Genomic DNA, 22,813 nt, shown 5'->3' with positions numbered 1-22,813 from the left:
CTGTCTAAAGAAATGATAGTTGGAAATCTAACTGTATACCAAAATATTTAATGAGAATGAATGGGTGTTCTTTTGTTTTTCGATGTGTAACCCCAATAAAAGGGTTACTCCAACCACTATGACCACTTCTGCTTTTAGAAGTTGTCATTGTGGTAGAAGTCAGTATGTGCAGCGTTTCTGCTTGAAACACCGCACATTTTGAGATATTGGCACTTGTGTGTTGGGGGGGTTAGCTACAGAACTCTGTTCTGCCTAATGTAAATTCGGTGCATATTTTATGTCCATAGTCAGTCCGTTCTGTATTGTACCTCCATTCTTGTCTGCAGCCCTCCCTGCTTCCCAACTGGCTCAGTTATTTATTTACATTTTATTTTTCCTCCCTCCCCTCGTCGGCTCAGATTGCGCGCATGCGCTCTGAGACAGTTAAATGGTCCACTCAAAGGCTTCTCCATGAATAGACCTATGTAAACCTGCAAAAAAATTTAAGCTGTAACTGTGATGGGTGGCCATTGATAGTCTGAAAGGAAAAGCTCACATACTGGCCTATATTATTGCCTACCATTGGTGCTTGAGTGAATGCTTCTGCATTAGCCGAGCAGTAGAGGAGCGGTGGCATGACAGGTGCCTGGGGACACTAGTTCTGTATTAAATCATTTGAAAATGTTTTAACACTGAAAGTCAAAATGCCATCAGGGTACACCAGACACCATAACCACTTTATTGAGATTTGAAAAAAAAAATTCCCAGAAAACCTTTAAATTTGAAAAAGAAATGAAAACAAATGCAGGGAACCACTATTTGAAAAAGGAACACGGGACAAGCAAAAGGATTGGGAATATTCGATTTCTTAAAGGGATATTATAGGCATTAAGTTTTGTTTCTGTTTGTGCATTATAGACACACTTCCCTGGTTTTGACTCACACAGCCTACATGAAAATAAATTGGTTTAATTTAGATCTGAACTTACTTTGCAAGTTATTTTCTCCTGCTCTGTAAATTGAACTTTAATCACACACAGGAGGCTCCTGTAGGATCTAGAATGCTATTAACAGTACAGGATATAAATTCTAAATTAAACAGAATGTGCAATCAAGGAAGTTTAAACATTAGATCTCTCTTTACAGGGAGTGTTTAGGAAGGCTGTGTACGCCACTTGCAGTAAGAAATGGCTAGGACTGCATTAACAAAAGTGATTTAACTTCTAAATGGCAGATAATTGAGCAATGAGACTGCAGGGTCATCATCTGTACACCACAACTACTTCATTAAGCTAAAGTTGTTTTGATGCTTATCCCTTAAATGTAGAATATGGCATCCTCTGCAAACAATGTAAATCCTATGTTTATTGTTTCAAGAAAACAGTTTGTTATAATGTTCTTACAGTTTTGTAATGTTATTCAACAGATTATGGAGATAAATTGAATTTGGAGCTTGGTGAGAGATACAACTTGGATAAGGACAACTTTCCATATTATTACTTCTTTGTGGATGGTGACATTAACAATCCAATAGTCTACACTGGCCCAGTGAAGACAACAGCTATCCAGCGTTGGCTAAAATCTAAAGGAGTATATATGGGAATGCCAGGGTGCCTTGAAGAATATGATGGCCTGGCCGGAGACTTTATGAGTTTACCTAAGAAAGAAGAGCGTGCTAACCTACTGAAGATAGCTCACGCCAAGTTGATGGACCTAAGTGAAGCAGACAAAAAATCGGCAGAACAGTATGTTAAAATCATGGGTAAGATAATGGAACAAGGGGATATGTTTGCCAACAGTGAGCATGAGCGCATTGCCAGTCTGATTGAGAAGAATAAAATGAGTGAATCTAAGAAGGAGGACCTGCAAAAGAGACTTAATATAATCAGTAGCTTCCAGAACAGACCACAAGATAAGGAGGAACTTTGAAGGCAATAATTATTGTGTCGCGAACCCTCCGTTGTATTTGTCTAATTCACACACAGTAAAAATTCTCCAACACTCCTTCAACATTTACTCTCTAATGCTCCTTCGACATTTACGTGAAACAAAACGTTTGTGCAGGAGCAAGATTTAGAGTTATCTACACCTACATAAACCACATGGGGAGGGTTATTTTAGAGCAGAGCAACTGACCACTTTTTATTGGCTACCTGAAATACTAATGAGAGAGTGGATTGTGAGTAAAGTAGCTTTAGTGAAACGTTTCACTGATCATGAAATATTTATAATTGTGGAGATACATCTCTTTTAGATCATTTCCTACGTAGTAAAATGATGATGTGCATCTGCCCTGTTTGGTACAGCATCATCCTAAAGTATTACCGTATGAAAATCAAATTTACGTTGGGCAATTTTATGCTCTGTTCTTGATTACTTTTTTACATTAGGCTACTTCCAATGTCTGTGGCACAGGCTGGCATAGAAGTACGTTAATTTAGTTCTACAGGTATAAATCATAAGGTTGTTAGGAGCAGGTAGTCACATTTTAGGAGCTATGGCTCTCTTATTCCAGGAGTTTGTTGAAACCTGGTCTATGTGAGATGAAACATCAATAGCAGAAGGTAATGAAAAGTTCTAAAGCACACTGCGTGGATAACTTCTCAAAGGATAGATATTATTAGACACACAATATCTATTACACATGTAAAATAGAGGATACTTTGCAGTAACGTGTATTGTGGAAAACAATGTCATTGAAGTGGTCTGGAGAATTAATCCAAGAAACCTTGAAACCTCATTATTTCCCTGCTATTCAAGGGTTAAATGAACACACCGGGCACCATAACAACGTCATTGGAATTAAGTTGTCATGGTGCCAGAAGGTGCCTGTCACCAGCTTACCTTTATGAGTTAAACTGTTCATGAATGCCCTTCCGATGCTCAAAATATTGAATGTGGATGCCTCAGCCAGGAGTGCCGCTGATTGAAAGAATCATTGGATGCACTAAGCATTCACAAAATAGCATGAAAAACATATATATTTTAATTTTTCTCAAGCCATTTTGTGAATGGGGAGCTACTGATTGGGTTAGAGTGTCAGCTGATACTCTTGGTCAGTCAACAATGCCCTGGCCTAGGCTTCCTCGCTCAAAACTATAAGCAGTGGATAGATAGGTGGCAGTTCAATTGCGTGCTGGATTCTGGTCTTTGGGGTTAAACCATTTGTAAATGCTTTAACCCCTAAAGGTAAGCCAGCATCAGGGATTTCATGACACTATAACAACTTAAGTATACAATGCAGCACTGAGATATTCATGTTCTGGGTGCCAAAGATTGGTAGGAATTACACTGCATAGCAGCAGCTGCTGTCCTTTAATGGTTCCTCCAACCACCATGACCACTTTAGTGATTTTAAGTTGTTATGGTGATAGGAATCTGTATGTTCAGCGTTTCTGTTTGAAATGCTGCACATACAGAGAAATTTGCACTTGTGTGCCGGGGGAAAGTTACACCCCTGGCACACATGACTTGTGCGGACTGGATCTCTGTTCCATCTTGCCTAATGTCAATACTGTGCATAAAATAGGTCTGTTGTCAGCGTGGGGTGAAGTGCCCTTCCTCCCTTACCAACTTGAGGCCTCCTCCCAACTCTCTATCAGTTAACTAATGCTTGTTTTTTTTTAAGTCTATTTTAAAATGGTTGAAAAAACCCTTTAATTCCCCCTCTGGATAATAGGTCACGAGAAAAGCTAAAGAGGCAGAAGTACACAGTTTTCCTTCCCAGCCCTCTCCATGCCTGTCATTATTTGTCTGAATAAATGATAGCAGTGGTTGCTCAGAAGTGTAACTCCCACTAATCTCAGGCAGCACTGCTTCTATAGGGAGTGCAGAATTATTAGGCAAATGAGTATTTTGACCACATCATCCTCTTTATGCATGTTGTCTTACTCCAAGCTGTATAGGCTCGAAAGCCTACTACCAATTAAGCATATTAGGTGATGTGCATCTCTGTAATGAGAAGGGGTGTGGTCTAATGACATCAACACCCTATATCAGGTGTGCATAATTATTAGGCAACTTCCTTTCCTTTGGCAAAATGGGTCAAAAGAAGGACTTGACAGGCTCAGAAAAGTCAAAAATAGTGAGATATCTTGCAGAGGGATGCAGCACTCTTAAAATTGCAAAGCTTCTGAAGCGTGATCATTGAACAATCAAGCGTTTCATTCAAAATAGTCAACAGGGTCGCAAGAAGCGTGTGGAGAAACCAAGGCGCAAAATAACTGCCCATGAACTGAGAAAAGTCAAGCGTGCAGCTGCCAAGATGCCACTTGCCACCAGTTTGGCCATATTTCAGAGCTGCAACATCACTGGAGTGCCCAAAAGCACAAGGTGTGCAATACTCAGAGACATGGCCAAGGTAAGAAAGGCTGAAAGACAACCACCACTGAACAAGACACACAAGCTGAAACGTCAAGACTGTGCCAAGAAATATCTCAAGACTGATTTTTCTAAGGTTTTATGGACTGATGAAATGAGAGTGAGTCTTGATGGGTCAGATGGATGGATTGGTAAAGGGCAGAGAGCTCAAGTCCGACTCAGACGCCAGCAAGGTGGAGGTGGAGTACTGGTTTGGGCTGGTATCATCAAAGATGAGCTTGTGGGGCCTTTTCGGGTTGAGGATGGAGTCAAGCTCAACTCCCAGTCCTACTGCCAGTTTCTGGAAGACACCTTCTTCAAGCAGTGGTACAGGAAGAAGTCTGCATCCTTCAAGAAAAACATGATTTTCATGCAGGACAATGCTCCATCACACGCGTCCAAGTACTCCACAGCGTGGCTGGCAAGAAAGGGTATAAATGAAGAAAATCTAATGACATGGCCTCCTTGTTCACCTGATCTGAACCCCATTGAGAACCTGTGGTCCATCATCAAATGTGAGATTTACAAGGAGGGAAAACAGTACACCTCTCTGAACAGTGTCTGGGAGGCTGTGGTTGCTGCTGCACGCAATGTTGATGGTGAACAGATCAAAACACTGACAGAATCCATGGATGGCAGGCTTTTGAGTGTCCTTGCAAAGAAAGGTGGCTATATTGGTCACTGATTTGTTTTTGTTATGTTTTTGAATGTCAGAAATGTATATTTGTGAATGTTGAGATGTTATATTGGTTTCACTGGTAAAAATAAATAATTGAAATGGGTATATATTTGTTTTTTGTTAAGTTGCCTAATAATTATGCACAGTAATAGTCACCTGCTCACACAGATATCCCCCTAAAATAGCTATAACTAAAAACAAACTAAAAACTACTTCCAAAAATATTCAGCTTTGATATTAATGAGTTTTTTGGGTTCATTGAGAACATGGTTGTTGTTCAATAATAAAATTAATCCTCAAAAATACAACATGCCTAATAATTCTGCACTCCCTGTATATTAGAAACCTCCTAACAGTAACAATGTTACCCAGTGTAACGCAGATTTGAAAACAAGATATGCTCGTACACACATATATACATGACAAGCAATTTAAGATTAAAAAATGTCAGTTTTAGCCACATATAATGTCTATAAGAAAAGTAAACAATGTGGAAATGCTAAACATCAGACAGATCTGTTCACATGACGGATAATCCTAACCTATAGACACGAGACAAATTGTAGCATTTAACAGGGTTACAGCAGAGATTTAATGTAGCATCATCTCATGTACGAATCTTTTCAGAAATTATATTTATGTGTCTTCTGCTATAAACTGTTATGGAATAATATATATAAAATAATCTAGTAATAGTTGTCCTATGCAATGTGTTTCTTTATTTAAAAATGTATATTTGAACAATTTATTAAAATCCAACAATTTAAAACATGTTTGTTTCAATACTGTGTTCTTAAAGAGACAATATGGTCACCAGTATGATTTTAATGCATTTAGCCTTATTAATGTGTTTAGAACACTCTAATTTTTGTAGTTCTTGAAAAACATTTTTTTTTGCACAATGCTCCATAAACCTGCCTTCTTGGCCACACCCTTTCATTACAGTACTCACTGAGTGAGCACTTCCTGTAAGTCCGCCGGCGGCCGTGTACAGGAAACAGAGGTTCCTGTCCCGCGTTCAGCGCCGCTCTGCCATGCTTCATTGAGAGACCAGCAGGAGGGAGCGCTCTGCGCCTCCCTCCTGCCGGTCACTCAAATCCGGCCGCCCTCCATGAGGAGCGCAGCATGAGGAGCTGCACCGGTGATTCTGGGCACAGGGACCCGGCGCCCCCTGCTAAGGTGCGCCCTAGGCGGCTGCCTAGGTCGCCTTACAGGTAGCGCCAGCCCTGCATCCATGTGGTGTAATGTTTAGCCTATACTTCCTTTGATCTACATTCAAGCTGCAGACAGACACAACAGACAATATCCTTACTGTATGTTTACCTGTGTACCCTGTCCTGATGCAGGCTACTTGACTTCCAGTTGTTAGTTCCTGAGCTGTGTAGACTGATCAGGAAGTCTTTCTTTAGATTGATGGGGCATCACTAAGAAGGGATGCTTATGGTGCAGCATTCTGTAAAATATTTATATTTTTTGTGCAAAACCTGAATTTTGGAAGAAACCCCTCCCTCCCCCAACAAAGATTTATGATGTCATAAATAAAAGTTGTATTGATACCCATTGATGTCACTTTAATAAAATCAGAAAAAAGGTTAGCCACTCAAAATATGTACATAACTGTTAAATAAATAGCAAACATTAAAATTGAAATGGTAGAGGTGATAAATGGCAACAGCTCAGAGAAAGAATTTTTTTTTTTTTTTTTACATTTATGGGATCAATTAAATCGAGAAGAAACCCAGCTCTATCAGATTTAGAAATAACGTGTGAATCCAATCAAACAGGAACCAATGATTCTGAGAAGTAAATTTATTCAACTTCATCCAGTTGGCCATCTATTTAAAACAATCTCCTTCATTTAATAAATGTAGAGTCCTTTGACCTGTATATAGAGCTTTTCTGTCAAAGAACACTGTGTCAAGCTGGTAACTACCACGCTCAGTCAGAATTATATCCATCAAGTTGCACGTGCACAATGTAGCCATACTCTGGAGGAAACGTTTAGCTGATAAGATTTTTACAGAACAAAATATTAAATAAAATAAAAAAAATTAACTGTATTGGCACCATAACAGCTTCATGTAAATGTAGTTGTTATGGTGCCCAAAGGTCCCTTGCGCTTTCTTACCTGAAGGGGTTAAACCATTCTCGTACAGTTTAACCCCAAATGTTGCTTTCCACCAGAGGCACTCTGTGCTTTTTTTACCTGAAGGGGTTAAACCATTCTTGAAGGGGGCGGTACTGGACCGCCGAGCTGAGCGGCCGCAGGGGAGACCAGCTCCCACACAACAGGACCCAATGGACCTATTTATCGGCTTTTTTTGGGGATAAAAATACTCACCACCTGCGGCCCTCGATACACACGGGCTACCGGAGCCGAGGAGAGGCTTGCCGCGAGGGTTTTAGTCCCTCGGGGGAGAGGCCCCTGCTACACCAGGCGGGGGCCTGCCTGGCAGTAAGTGGAGTGGACGGCCGCCGCTCCACTATCCTGCCCAATGGAGCCCGCATGGAACACCGGTGGAATCAGCCCTGATCCCCCCCCCTCTGGACCGGGGGTGTGACCCCGGTCCTTGCCACAAAGCCATAGTTGGAGACTCTGCCAGATCACCGAGCAGGCCCAGGGCCCAACCTAAGATGGCAGAGGTCGAGAGAGCGGGAACCAGGTTGCAGAGTCCACTGCAGTATACATGCACCATCTGGCCTGGCACACGCGACACACCAAGCAACCCATACCTTGCAGAGACACCCAGGACCAGAGACACACCGGGAGCAAGGCGCTGGTAACCCGGCTTGTACTGGAGCAGTCCTGCAACCCAGCAAAACACCAAGAGACAATCACCCCGAGACACAACGCAATGCCCCGATGAGTATGTGCTAGGACAATAATGGACTCACTAGCTATTGTCTTACGACCTTAGCAACACGCAGCTAGGACTGGGGCCTCAAGATGAGTGTGCTGCAGTATGTTTATTGCTCATTGTTTTTACACAAAAAAGTTTGTTCTTAACTGACACCCTGCTGCACTCTCCTCTCACTAATCTAACTCCTATGCTCTGGCAAAAGCTACATCTCTATCCTTAAATCTTTTCGTGTCATTAACCTGCTATTATAGAGCCTTGTTCTGAAGTCTTTATGGTCGTTGCCTCTGCATTGGGGATGGAACTAATAAGCCTGTTTTTACCTGGAATTACTAGTAAGGTTGATGCTTTCACGACTAACAAAGCTTGCTCGTATCATAAAAATATGTCTGTTTAATGTAACCTAGAATGTCAGCAAGACGCTAGAACTAATGAGATTGTCTCCTCAAGACAAGAATGTTGATATATTCCAACTTAAACATGAATGCCTAGCTTAAACCTAGCGTGTTTTACACTCTCAAAAAAAAAAAAAAATGTGCTGTTTCTGAAAATGTCATACCAATGTTTCTTACCATGTTTCACACTGATGGTTTCCTAATGATGTTGTGACATTGTGAGCATACCTGTATTCACTCAAAAGCACGTCAAAAATAAAGAATTGCAAAAAAAAACATTCTTGAACAGTTTACCCCAAATGTTGCTCTCCACCAGAGGCACATTGCGCTTCCTTACCTGAAGGGGTTAAACCATTCTTGAACAGTTTAACCCCTAAGGTTGCTCTCCAGCGGTGTTACTCTTAAACTACATTAAAGAAACTGGATGCCGCTGAATACAGGAAAATCCAGTGCTAGAGAACAACCCTTCAGGTAAGAAAGCACCAGGGACTTCTGGGCACTATAATAATGTAATATTGAGGAAGTTGTTATTGTGCCTATTCAGTCCCTTTAACCCCTTAAGGACACATGACATGTGTGACATGTCATGATTCCCTTTTATTCCAGAAGTTTGGTCCTTAAGGGGTTAAATATATGTAATAATCTGATTATAGAATGTATATAGATACGTCTAAATAATTGCCACTTTGAAATTTCTGAAGCCTAACACCAGGGTATAATGGAAGGGTTTGCAATATTTTTTAATCTATGGGTATTGCATTTTGCCATCTATTATTTTAACATGCAGCCATCAATTGCCATAAAATTCACTGTTCACATCTCCCTATGTTCCTCAAAATATTTAGTACCTCAATTCAGTAGTTCAGTTTTATTTTCCAGATGAAAGGCACAATATATTTATTATGATTTTTATTTTTTTGTTGAGCGATATTCCTTTCATGCGACAATTCGCTAAGAAATAAATCTACCAATATTTTGTGTTGCTACAAAGGCTAATTAAAGACATACCAATTTAAATTTCCCAACTCGCAATTTTGACAGCTTGGTTTGCTGGCCAGACCTATACATGTTAGCTGCCCACCCATTTAAATTATCTACACAGATTTTGCAAAAGTAGACAAGGTATTTAACATGATCATTTCATTGCGTTAATAAATTGTTTCTTACCTTACGCCTTATGTTTTAATGCAGAAAAATAAATAAAAAGTTTCCATTTTTTTCACTAAAGTGAGAATTCAAACTGAATTCAAAGAGAATTTTCAATTCAAGGCAAAAGTAGTAAAAGTGGAAAAATTTTCGGAGCCAGCAATGCTTTCAGCTCCTTTAGTCGCTACTTTTGTTCAAAGCTGGTTAATGGCGATGCTAGAGGTGGAGTTATATTTCCCGGCAGCGGTCTGAAATATCTCTTATACGCTCCTTGCACCATAACTACTTCAAAACACTGAAGTGGTCATGGTGCTTGGAGTATTCTTTAGGTTTTGATATTTAGATATTTAATTTCTTTACAATTTGCATTCTATTAAATAAATCCCATAATTGATTTACCACCAATAGTGATTATCATCTCACTTAAAATATCTATCATCCTGCCTACCTACCCAATTATGTTATCAATGTAAAGAATTTATAAACTTCATTAGAAAGCCTTTGGGAGCAACCTTGCCCATGTAGAAAGTTGATAAATACAGAAATTAGTTTACTAGTTACAATTTGTTGCCTCTGTACTGCAGCTAATTACACCAAATTATGTTCTTGTTACTCCAAATTTGTCACTACAAATTCGGAACCAAGCGAATAATCCTAAAGTGGCTCTGTCATCAAAAATTAACTTGAACCAATCTGCTTTCCATAAATCTGAATCTCTTTAGAGAGTTTTCGTGACATACATAAAGGAAAGCAAGGACTACTTTAACTCGTGTGTGGCAGTCAGGCTGACAAAACTCGGCAGTGGGCGGGGCTTAAAGCAAGGTTCTGTTTCAGTTGCTAATCAGATTTACCCACAGTCCTTCAGTAAAACCAATCCCACAGAAGGGCGAAAAGCAGACATCATGGTCAGAGGAAAACAAAATGGCTGCCCTTCCGGTATAGAAGATCCTGTACAAGGAATTAGACATTTAAATAAAGGTAAGTGGCAAGATGGGATTCAGTGCGAGGATGAGAAGTCAGGGAGGAAGGCTACTGCTATTAGACAAATATTTATCTGAATCTTTATTTCCTGGATAACTGTGGCAGCAAAGAGAAATAAATCGTGAAACAATGTCTTCTTGCCATGTGACCTTCAGTGCTTATTTCTGTTAAGTGCAACATTTAGGAAGGATTAGGCTATGGGTCCTCAAACTCCGGCCCTCCAGATGTTGCTGAACTACAACTCCCATGATTCTTTGAATTACATAGATAGCCAAAGAATCATGGGAGTTGTAGTTCAGCAACATCTGGGGGGCCGGAGTTTGAGGACGCATGGAGTAGGCCAAGATTTAATGCTATGCTAACTAGGCCAATAATTTTTTGTAGGCCTAACCAGGGTTCAGCTGGAGCCATGGCAATCAGAGGCGGCGTGGCAACTTTTGAATTTGTCGGATAATTTAGTTTAGACATGAAATTCCAGGACGTCTGTGTGGATGGTCCTAGGCACCCCGTGGACCCCCAAATAAGGGAAAAGTAGACGGATTGTTATAATTGAAGAAAACTATTGGAAATAGTTATATATAAAATATCACAAAAACAGCAGGAAACAAATTACTCCACCATAGCAGATGTGCTCCAAGTTCTCGGTGCCAGCAGCAATGTCCTTCAGCTTCTTTACCTTTAATACCCAACAACAAGCGTTTCTGCGGAGGATACTCTCTGGGTGTACCTCTTAAGTGAATAAGAGTAAACTCATCAACACTTATCTGAGTTGATGAGTTTACTGGTGAGTATTGGGTTGCAGTGAGGAGACTGTCCCAATGCTAGAATAAAGGCAAATTGGAGTTAACTTTTATGAAACCTCGTGCAGTGCTGTGTTAATAAATACAGCCATATACTTTTTGCAAGTCCTGAGATTGCTCTCCTTCTTTGTATATTCGTTGTGGCGCAGACTTGTATCTAGGCAAACTATTAATGCAGATTGAGGGGTCTGTACATATATGTATATCATTTATTTATTTTAATTGCAGTGTTCATTAAACTCTTGAGAGTTAAAGGTCTATTTTATTTTATTTCGGACTTCATCAATTAAAATCACTTCTATTTCAGCTCTCGGAGAGCCTCCACACAGCAGCTCCTATCCCCTTATATGGAATGACCATTACTGATGACGTGTGTCAATAATGCTTCCAAGAGCATATGGGGATCTACTGTTCCACTTTGAACTGCAATGCAAACTGAGTTCGGCAGACAGCCATAAGGTGTTCCAAAGTGGATTTATAAAACTGGCTGATTTATTTTTGGAATTGTCACTTTTATAAAAATAAGACTGCAGGGACATGCAGTTGACCCATAAAGCACTTCAGCAAGCGGAAATGCTTTAGGGGACTGGATAGTTCCTTTAATGGTTAAAAAAGTTGTCCAATTTTCTAAAAAAAAGGAACACATCAGAATAGAAAAATGTATATATATTTTTAATTAGTGTCTTCCTTTAATAGCAATATATGCAATATATGCAAACAGCTATATTTGTGTCCGGCGTCCCTTCCCTAGGTAGCAGAAGACTTGAAAAACCAGTTAAAACTATTTGCATTTGGGCTCACCGGGTTTCATATGTAAATTAACAAATAAAGCGATACAACAGACATATCCCTTTTTGGGGATTTTTTTCAAGCAAGCAAAAATAGAACAGGGCAATTACATTCTGAAAATTCAAAGCTTGAGCGTGACATAAAATCATGTGATTCAAAGTTAATTCTTCAAGCTGTACTGAAAATAGAAAAACAAACTTTACAGATTTTCCGAGGTTGTGAGATGCAAATGGGTGTAGATTATTTTTTGCATTGCTGCTGTTTTCCAACAGCAAAAGTAAACTGGAGGTTTGGTCGGCAATGCATTAAAAATACAAATACAGTGACATATCTATTGTAGACATCTACAAGTATGTGGTGTATTGGTATGACATCTTCTTTGCATATAGATTCTTCTTTGCATAATGCAAGTACCGTAGGATGATAATGCAAAGTATACGTATATCCTCTACCAGAAAGTGCCTTTATTTAGCCATATGAAAAGGAGATTGGGGTGGGGAGGAATATGCAGTCTAATGCGTTTCGAGTGTTTAGCATGCTGTCAAAGACTAGAAAGTACACATTTGACACACGTACATGTTCTGCCCCAGATCTTATTTGGTGGAAATAACTACATAAATACCACTGGGAACAGAGCGTGATTATCCATAAGGTAACCATAAGCACCTGTATCCCTATTTGAAGAATGAAGTAGGGGTCCTACACTGGTAAACCTGCCTAAGGTACTGTGGGATCTTAATCCTTCCCTTATTGGAAGAGTGAACATTCTTTCTGTGTAAACGTTGGCATACACAATGAATGATCTAACCCAGGGCTGGGCAGACAGTAGATCCCCATAAGTAATAGTATTTCGATAAGCTCATGCTACAATCAGGGAACTAGGACCCTGCAGAGAGCACTGAAACCATTCTCTCTGCATCGTCTGCTCTCAGTATGATTGACAGGCATCATGACATTTACTCTAGGTTGACCCGCCAGTAACTCAGGTAGACCCAGTGACGCAATTGCTTCACTGGCTCTGCCCCCTTTGCATCCCTCCCACGGGTGTCTGCCATTTTGGGACGTAGATGTTGGAGGCAAGTCCACAATCGGGTGGGTACAGCTGTAAGGGGACAGGACCGCCTAGGCACTATATTCTCACATATACATAGCGGGTATTGCTATTTATACACCCAGAGGAGGAAGCTGGGGTCGCCAGGGCCCATCCTTAACTATACAATTCAACAAGCCTCGTGTTCCGGTTTAGTACGGCCACACAGGTTATTTGGCTAATCCAATCTGTTGTAGCCCCCCAGTGAATCCCCGGCGCTGCTCAGGATCCCTGGATCTTTGAACGCCGTGGTCCTGAGCGGCGCGCGGGATTCACTGGGGGCCAAGAGATCGTGAGAACGCAGACGGACGTCTGCAGAGTTCTCGCGATCTCTTGGACGTCGACGTTGCGGAATTTGGTTCCTTCTCCCTGAAGACAGAGAATGAAGGGGCAGAGTATGAATGGACAGAATAAAAGAGAGAAGGGACATAATAAAGAGACAGAATAAAAGAAAGAATGGACAGAATAAAGGGACATAATAAAAGAGAGAAGGGACAGAATAAAATAGAGAAGGGACAGAATGAAGGGACAGAATAAAAGAGAGAAGGGACAGAATAAAAGAGAGAAGGGACAGAATGAATGGGCAGAATAAAAGAGAGAAGGGACATAATAAAGAGAGACAGAATAAAATAGAGAAGGGACAGAATGAAGAGACAGAATAAAAGAGAGAAGGGACAGAATGAAGAGAGACAGAATAAAAGAGAGAAGGGACAGAATGAAGAGAGAGAATAAAAGAGAGAAGGGACAGAATAAAAGAGAGAAGGGACAGAATGAATGGACATAATAAAAGAGAGAAGGGACATAATAAAGAGAGACAGAATAAAATAGAGAAGGGACAGAATGAAGAGACAGAATAAAAGAGAGAAGGGACAGAATGAAGAGAGACAGAATAAAAGAGAGAAGGGACAGAATGAAGAGAGAGAATAAATTAGAGAAGGAACAGAATAAAGAGAGACAGAATAAAAGAGAGAAGGAACAGAATAAAGAGAGAGAGAATAAAGAGATGAAATGAAAAGTTTGCAGCTTGCAATAAATTTTGCATAAAATAGTTAATTTGCATTTAATTTGAATGGTTCAAAGAATGTCAGGTAAAATGGTCAGCCCTCACGCATGTTCACTTCATCAAATCTGTCCCTCTTTGAAAAAAATTTGGACACCCCTGGTCTAGCACAAACAAGCATTATGCCCAAATGTCACAGAACTACTGCGGTGAAAGTGACAGAAAAACTCAATATCTACCCTGTTTCAAGAAAAACAGTCTGCAGAAACCATCACAGTAAGCATGTACTGTGTTTTTGCTTCAATAAATGTTACTTGCTTTAAATTCTCTGATAAGCTCCATTTTTTTACACCCTATGCGTATACTGTTGGAGATTGCTGTGACTGGAGTACTTGATTAAGCTTTTTATGGTGAGAGCAGCACTAAATCTGCTCATTTATTGTTTGTGTCTGTGTTTGAGGATTTGTATAACCATACTGCACTATAATATTACTATTATTTCTCCTTACATGTACTGTGAGAAACTGGAGTCTCCCCTTGTTTGTTTGGTCGATTTACTTACCAAATAATAATAATAATAATAATAATAATAATAATAATAATATCTTGCACATCCTATTTTTTTGTCTATTGTCTTTGAATAGTTTGACTTTTTAACTGGAGTCCTCCAGGTGCCACTTCCCACTTTCACTATTAACTACTGAGAGCCAGAAGTTCCTAAGCAGGAGTTTACGTTAGCTCTACTGCAATGGAGGGCTTAGTGGATTATATGGAAGAAGTCAAGCCATTAAAAAATGGTTTGACTGATTACAGTGAAGCACTGCTGAGACCATAACCACTATAGCTAGATGTAGTTATTATGGTGCTTGAGGTGTTCCTTTAAAAAAAAAAAAAACTTAATAGTGAAAGGACTACAGGTAATGTTGGCACGAATACTTACAGTTAACTTATCCTTTGTAGAAATAATCCAAACCCTTGTAGGGAATTGAAACCAGAGTTGCAAATTGTGGGTAACTGTAGATTACCTATAAAATGTAGGTAACTATACATGAGTTGGAGAATATTTACAAATCATCTAGTTGGGGGCGGAGCTTGATCAGATGTGCCGGGTTTGAGCTTGTACACCTGGCACCAAAAACCTGGGTCCAGCTGGGGGCACAGGCTCATTCTGACCCTAAACAGTGCTCACCCTAATAAGCTGCCGACGGTGCACCCGAAGATACCTGACACAAGCTAGTTCTACTCTGATTAACCAGACCGGGGCTCACGGCCTAATTGAGCTTGAGCTGAGGAGAAACTGCCTCTCTCCCAGTTCTCTGATTGGCGAAAAGCTATCCCCCTGAACCGGTGGTGGTTATCCCGTTCCCCACTGGTGAACCACACTACTCCCTGCTGTCTTCCAGCACCAACATTGACACAGGCAGTGGAAAAGGCGGAATCCCACAAGATGGCGGACATGCTACCACCTTGTGCACAAGTACCTACCAAGGCTACACATGGAGTCCATAGAGCAACGCCTGGCCACGATCTTTGACAACTTCTGGGCCAAACTATCAGCCCGCCTTGAGATACCAACGATGCCGGCTGGAGAGGGAGAGTGGAAGGAGGCAAGGCGGGAGATGAGAGGGCCCTCCCTGGGCGCTCCTTCAGAAACATCGCTACAGCCTCATACCTGTGGCCTACCTGGGCTGAAGACCAAAAGGGACTCTATCCCGGTGCATCGACCACCGATGCAGAAGATCCCACACTGCAGGCGGCGACAGCCCATCAGGATCAACTGCCGTCCCCCTATAGGGGAGAACTCTGTCTCCTCTATGTGTTCCCAAGTTTGTGAAAGCTGGATGCAGGTCTTCGTGACGGCCTGGGGCTGGGTGGCAGCCTTGCTAGCACCTAGTCTCACATTGCCGCAGAGCCACTTTCGTCCGTCCTCCTCCATGGCATCAGTTGACTCGGGACTTAATAACCCAAGCCTTCCCCAAGTTGGAACACTGACTCATTTAATAGCCCACCTGAATACTTGCTGCTTGTCAACCAACAGATAATTATAACGCTCACTTACTTATATTTTACTTACTTATTTCCATCTTTATAATGATACGACATTGCTAATATCATATGCTAAAATAATCTGAGAAATCATTAAGCCTCAGTGGTGTTAAGATTAAGCAGCTTGATATACAACTCACACCCTCTGCTGGTTAAACTATTATCCTCTAGTTGGAGTTCCTACTCCACCTATATTTTGGTCTAACGCGCAATAACCAATCTGAGGGCCATAACATGCTGACTAACTACCCCCTAAAACCTGTCACTAAATTACCATCCATCGTGATTAATTTGTTTCATTCACCTAAAATGGAAACATTGGTACATAGTATGAAAATGTAGGATGCTTGATAACTTTTTGGCAATAAATTGGTAGTAAATTCACTAAATTATAAACAATTCAAAATGCAAAATAAGGAATAATGAAGAGGTACAGCTGCCAACATATGTAAATATGGACTGAGAGAAGGGAGAGAGAGAAGATTTAAATTGTTCCTTTTTTTTTTCTTTTAAAAAGATACAATTATAAATGTATAATATAGAAATGCATAGTTCTTATTATAAATGCATTATTTGTAAATTATCAGGATGTAAAATAAGGAACAACAAAGCTATACTGTTCCTGAGACATGTAGAGTTTGGACAAAGGAGAGAATTATTGAATACATTTTTCTACCTTTGTTCTCTCCTTCTTCGTCACTCTCCCTTTCTCCCCTACCTTCCTTCCCCTCTCCCTGTCCTCCGCAACCTCCTCAGGTAACTTCTCCTAAGAAAGTTTCTTGAGGTCAGTAGGGGAGCTCCCATATTTAGACTTTATGATAAAAGTCTAGGTTCAGTGCCATAAAAAATGGCACGCCCACATTGGATTTTATGTAAAAGGACTGAATTCCCCATACAAAAGAACAATAGTTTTTAAACACCTTAAAAAAAAGAAAGTGCTCACGTCTGTTTCTTACAAGAAACCCACTGGGAAAAAAACCTTAGATTCATACCAACTAGATATACGCAAGTGATAACAGCATCTTTGGAACATAAAAAAAAAAGAGTAGGTGTGTACTTATAGACAAGGATCTGGACATCCACAGGATACATCATTAGGTGGATAGGGAGAGTAGGTTCATCATTTTAATATGTGATATTGAGAACTTTAGATATACCCTGGTAAACCTATATGCCCCCAATGTTTCAGAAATATTTTTGAAAAAAATCGAAAAAATCTGACATGGTGAATTAATTAAAGCTGGAGATTTTAACAGAATTTTGAACCTGGATTTAGGAAGGCGCCGCATAGTAAACAAGTGAATCTATCTGCAAAACATTTCCAACAAATTATAAATAGATACAATTTGAATGATATCAGGAAAACACTACATACTGTACATTGGAAAAAGATTACACTTGTTTCTCTAGAACCTTTCTCATATACTCAAGGATTGACCCTTTTTTTTATTAACCCAAATATGAAAAATAAAGTTAATAAGATTTCCATTAAGAGACTACCTGGTCAGACCACTACTATATAGTTATAGATACTCTAAACAATAAAAATAGGGAAAATAAATAAGTGGAGACTAAATAACAACATTATATAAGATAAGCAAAATAGAGACCAAATAGGGAAAGAGATAGATCTTTCTTTTAGGGAAAACAAAGATAAGGAAGTGTCCTTCCCTATAGTATGGTGCACCATGAAGAATATCGTGAGAAGACATCTCATCAAAATATGCCTAATTTTAAAAAAAGAAAAGAGGTCTCCCCTTAACAGAATTATTTATGTTATATTATATATACAGGTGTGTGTATATATATATATATATATATATATATATATATATATATATACTTGTGTGCCAATTGATGATCCGCACTCTCAGACTCCAATTAAAATGTAACTTTTATTCCTTACATTAAAAGAAAAATTCCCTAAACCATAGCGACCCCTACCCCTCCCCCCCCCCCCAACCGCCCCTTCCACCACTCACTCTCTGGACCTCTGGGACAAACTACAGAACAAATACGACCTATCCTCATTCCTCTCCCCAATGACCCCGATCTGGAGGAACAGACTATTCCCGCCAGGGCTCACCCCAACGCACTTTGCCAGCTTCGACCAAAGAGACATAGACAGGCTTAAGCACTTATACCTAAATAACAAGGTGATGCAATACTCAGTAATCAAAGATGTTGACACGCTGACGACATTCGATCACTTTAGATTCATCCAACTACGTAGCTTTGCCTCAAACCTGATAATCCAACAAGCAGGCACAGCAACACTCTCCCGATTCGAAAAAGACTGCACACAATGCCCGACCAGAAGGGGACAAATCTCAGACCTGTACACATCTTTAGCAACTCACCCCACCCAAATCACACTTCCGTACATAGCAGCCTGGGAGAAGGACTTAGGACCCCCGGGAGATAACACAGACTGGGCTGATATCTGGGACGCTACAGCGTCAATATCTATTTGTGTAACACACACGGAACAAGCATATAAGATGCTATTCCGCTGGTACCTTACGCCCAAATGTCTAGCAATCATACACAAAACACCCGACACTTGCTGGAAATTGTGCGGCGAACAAGGGACGTTCCTCCACTGCTGGTGGACATGCCCCAAGATCAAACCCCTGTGGACACAGATCGCTGCTTTATTGACAAAAATCTTGCACAAACCATACCCACTAGACCCATGGGCGCTACTACTCTCAAAACCCTTAGAAGACCTAACCAGAGCAGAAAATAAACTTAGTGCCCGCATCGCCCTTGCAACAAGGAGAGCAATAGCGGAACTCTGGTCGACCACCCGAATCCCATCACCGACGACCATCACCAAGAAAATACTAGACCACATACAAATGGACAAACTTACGTCCTGCTCCATGACACACCTAGACACTTTCACAAAATCCGGGACCCATGGATCGAGGGAGACACCTCAATACCTTGGTAATATCAATATACCTAACAAAGGACCCGCCACCCCTGGGACGTAGACCCACTAAAGCACACGAACAGGATGAACCTTCTAAACAAAGGGTTCCTCTAGAGCATACCCACCACCTAACCGCGCCGGGACCATCGGGCTGGGACCCCATGCCATGCCCCGCCCTAACCAATCACCCGAAGAGCCCTCCACCAGAGAGAACACCCTAGAGACCCATCCTCCACCCAGGACATCACCACCTCACCCCTGTACAAAGCTCATGCACTTCGATACCCCTTTATATCGTGACACACAAGCCCAAACACACGCAAAACCAAGCTACAAAGGATGCCTGAGACCCAGGTCTATAATTGACCCCATGATACACCCGCACAGACCTCATACACCACTGATCTCGACGACCGACTGCATCTTCTCCGGGATTCGCAGGGGGGAGCGGGGGAGGAGGGAAGGGGACAAATGGATAGTTACTCCCGGAACGCAACAAAGACCCTCTAGAATCCACAGAGACGCAACAAACCAAACGGGCGTGCACTGGCTGACTGTGACGCGCACCGTGGCAAACAGGGTCTCTCCCCTATCACTCCTACTCCCCCTACCCTTAATACTAACTCTCTTTTTCAACATCCCGTTGAAAAACCAAACCTATCACAAAGATGCATAACGAATATATATGTGACGGGCAAGCATACGACTGTACAGGAAAGCAATTCAGAATGTAAAGCGTAGATGCTCAGGGGTGCAACATATCCCACCACCCCTCCACGGCTCCCCACCTGTTACCACACCCTCACTTACCTGTAATAATAAAAGAAAAATCAATAGGGCATCCGTATCCCCTTCCTTTTATATTTTTGTACCCCTCCCTAACCCTTAGATTCAGAGCAGCAACAAATGTTACATACAGAGTACAAATGTACTAACAAACAACCGATAATGTAACCAAAGATAGACCGTACCTAACCTGTTTCTTATGTATGATTGTCATTCACATGGTAAATAAGCTCTGCGATCTTTGTAACAATAACCTTATTCCCTTGTTTTCTTCTGTACCCCTACCCCAATGACACTGAAAACAATTCAAATATGACAAAAATAAAGAATTTAAAAAAAAAAAGAAAAATAAAGGTGCCATAAATTGTCAACGTTTCAGTCCCAGGTCGGGACTTTCCTCAGGACAGGTATGCTGTCCTGAGGAAAGTCCCGACCTGGGACTGAAATGTAAACAATTTTTAAACAACTTTTATTCCTTACATTAAAAGAAAAATAAAGGTGCCATAAATTGTCAACGTTTCAGTCCCAGGTCGGGACTTTCCTCAGGACAGGTATGCTGTCCTGAGGAAAGTCCCGACCTGGGACTGAAATGTAAACAATTTATGGCACCTTTATTTTTCTTTTAATGTAAGGAATAAAAGTTACATTTTAATGGAGTCTGAGAGTGCGGATCATCAATTGGCATACAAGTATATATGAATGACCTGGACCTGGCACCCAGTATTTAACCTATTGGAACTTCTAGTCTGCAGTGCAAGGATTTGTGGAATGTATATATATATATGTTACTATATAAGTTAGAACAGATCAAATAATGGAGATCAAAAATAAATCAATGAGATCATTTTAGAACAGAGATCGAAAAATCTAGATTAAAAGACAAATTTAATAATTCTATTTAAAGACAAATTGGTAATATAAGGGCAATAGGGCAGACAAATTACTAACTCAAAATGAAGGGGGTAAAAGACCAACAGGGAAATACACAACTTAGATATAAAAACTAAAATCTATGATTCACCTAAAAAGATAGGAAAAGCCTTTAGTAAATACTATCAATCATTATATGACCTTCCAAAAACACAGAATCACATAAACCACAGAATCACATAAACCACAATAATATTTAAACGGCAATCAACTTCCAAAACTGGATGCAGACCAAATAAATAACCTAAATCAACCAATTGAAATAGAAGAAATAAATAAAGTTATTGATAATTTTAAAAAAAGACAAAGCTCCCAGACCATATGTTTACACCACCTTATTTTAGAAGATATTCAAAGACCAACTAACAGGCAAATTACTTAGAAATTATAGCAAACAATTACTTTCCAAAAGAAATGCTGTTTGCCAACACGATTCCACTGTTAAAACCAGATAAATATCTCAATTACATAACTAACTACCGATCTATTTCACTTTTAAATAAAGAAATAAAAATGTTCTCATCCATATTGGCAAATAGATTAAAGAATATTTTCCCATGGTTAATACACACGGACCAAGTGGGACCAAGAAGTAAACTCTATGATAATCCAACAGTTGATTCAATTTTGGTATAATTTAAAGTGCAAGATGGAAAAACAAAATAAGGTCCCTAACTATTTCCCAATACAGTCCCAGATGACAAACATGCAAGGCATGTATAAACCAATGGGAACCAATAAGGAATAGGGGTATTAAAACATGTATATACATATAAGAACATAAAAACTTACCCTGGACAAAAAGCTCCAATCTCCATCAAGGCAACAATACCTTAATTAATCTTCTAGCTAATATTATGACACAGAACACGGATAAAGGGATGATCTCAAAAGCTAAAAATATTAAAAGATCCTTAGACCCAAAAATAGACAGGAACCTACAGAGTAAATGGGAGAAAGACTTAAATGTTACCCTAACAGAATCTGACCTAATAAATTCACTCAAAACTTAACTTCCTCAGTGCACTGTTTGAACATTATAGAGAACCACTACAAGGTCATTAAAAGATGATATTTAACCCCTAGCAGGCTAGCAAAAATAAAAAAAAATGATCATGTTGGAGATGAGCTATGCCTAATGCAAATTATTGTCATATCTAGTGAAGGTGTGCAAATATACAGAAATTTTGGCAGGGAGAAACAAATCAAATCTAAGTTACCATTCTCACCAGAGACATTTTTACTTCAAGTTAAATGGCCACAGAAAACCAAATGTGAGAAAATAATAATTACCCATGTTTTAACTGCTGCCAAATTAGTTATTGCCAGACATTGGGAAAAAAAAGCTATTGTACCAACCTGGGAAGAAGTTAATACTCAGTTTATATATCAAGGGAAAATTAAAATGTTTTATTAATAGAAATTAACTGTCAACTTTACCATCTCAGAAATTATGGGGAAAATATTAGAGAAATGCAATGGTCACTGCCCATTGGAGGCAGATTATAATACCAAGTAGAAACAAGATAGAAAATATTTGTCTTCCAACTTCCCCCTTTTTCACATTTTAGATTCGAGACCAATGGGCTCTGTTTGCTTGTTTTGTCTTGTGGTATTTTATGTATTGAGCTTTTTTGTAACTAAATGTTAAGACTGACAAAAATATGGAATTTAAGTTCTAGTGTTCAATTGTATTGTGTACAAGTGTATAATGTATAGTCCTTTATAAGAAATAAATCAATAAAGATTATAAAATAAAACAACAATGTACAGCGTGCGTTTTGGTCCTGGTGTAGGTGCTGTGATTATATTTACTGGTGCTTATGGTTTATACCCCTTCTATGCCTTGCCTTTTTATAAAATGTATATTTTGATCATTTGGTTTATATTACTATAATATTCTATAGTGTGATACCAGTATTTTGGCACAGCCTTTTCAATTCTATTCTGTCATTTGAAATAATCCTTTGGGGAGTAGCCTACTAACTTACTAGTATAATAGTTCACATTTGAGTGAATAACCATGTCAGTTTGGTA

The 22,813-nt window shown here is 39.9% G+C and overlaps 1 protein-coding gene across 1 annotated transcript in view; it reads left to right on the top strand.

Moving 5' to 3' along the window:
- The window catches only part of ERP29 (endoplasmic reticulum protein 29), a 49,606-nt gene extending 46,710 nt beyond the window's left edge, over positions 1 to 2,896 (top strand). Inside the window, exon 3 of the mRNA XM_063456977.1 lies at positions 1,406 to 2,896. Within this exon, the coding sequence (XP_063313047.1) occupies positions 1,406 to 1,908 (503 nt within the window). The 3' untranslated portion in view covers positions 1,909 to 2,896. The remainder of the gene's footprint in view (positions 1 to 1,405) is intronic.
- Positions 2,897 to 22,813: the final 19,917 nt, after the last annotated feature.

This window comes from Pelobates fuscus, chromosome 5 (assembly GCF_036172605.1).
Source record: "Pelobates fuscus isolate aPelFus1 chromosome 5, aPelFus1.pri, whole genome shotgun sequence".
In the NCBI taxonomy this organism is placed as follows: domain Eukaryota; kingdom Metazoa; phylum Chordata; class Amphibia; order Anura; family Pelobatidae; genus Pelobates; species Pelobates fuscus.
The sequence above is the reverse complement of the archived record's forward strand: the minus strand, read 5'-3'. Positions and strand labels throughout refer to the sequence as shown.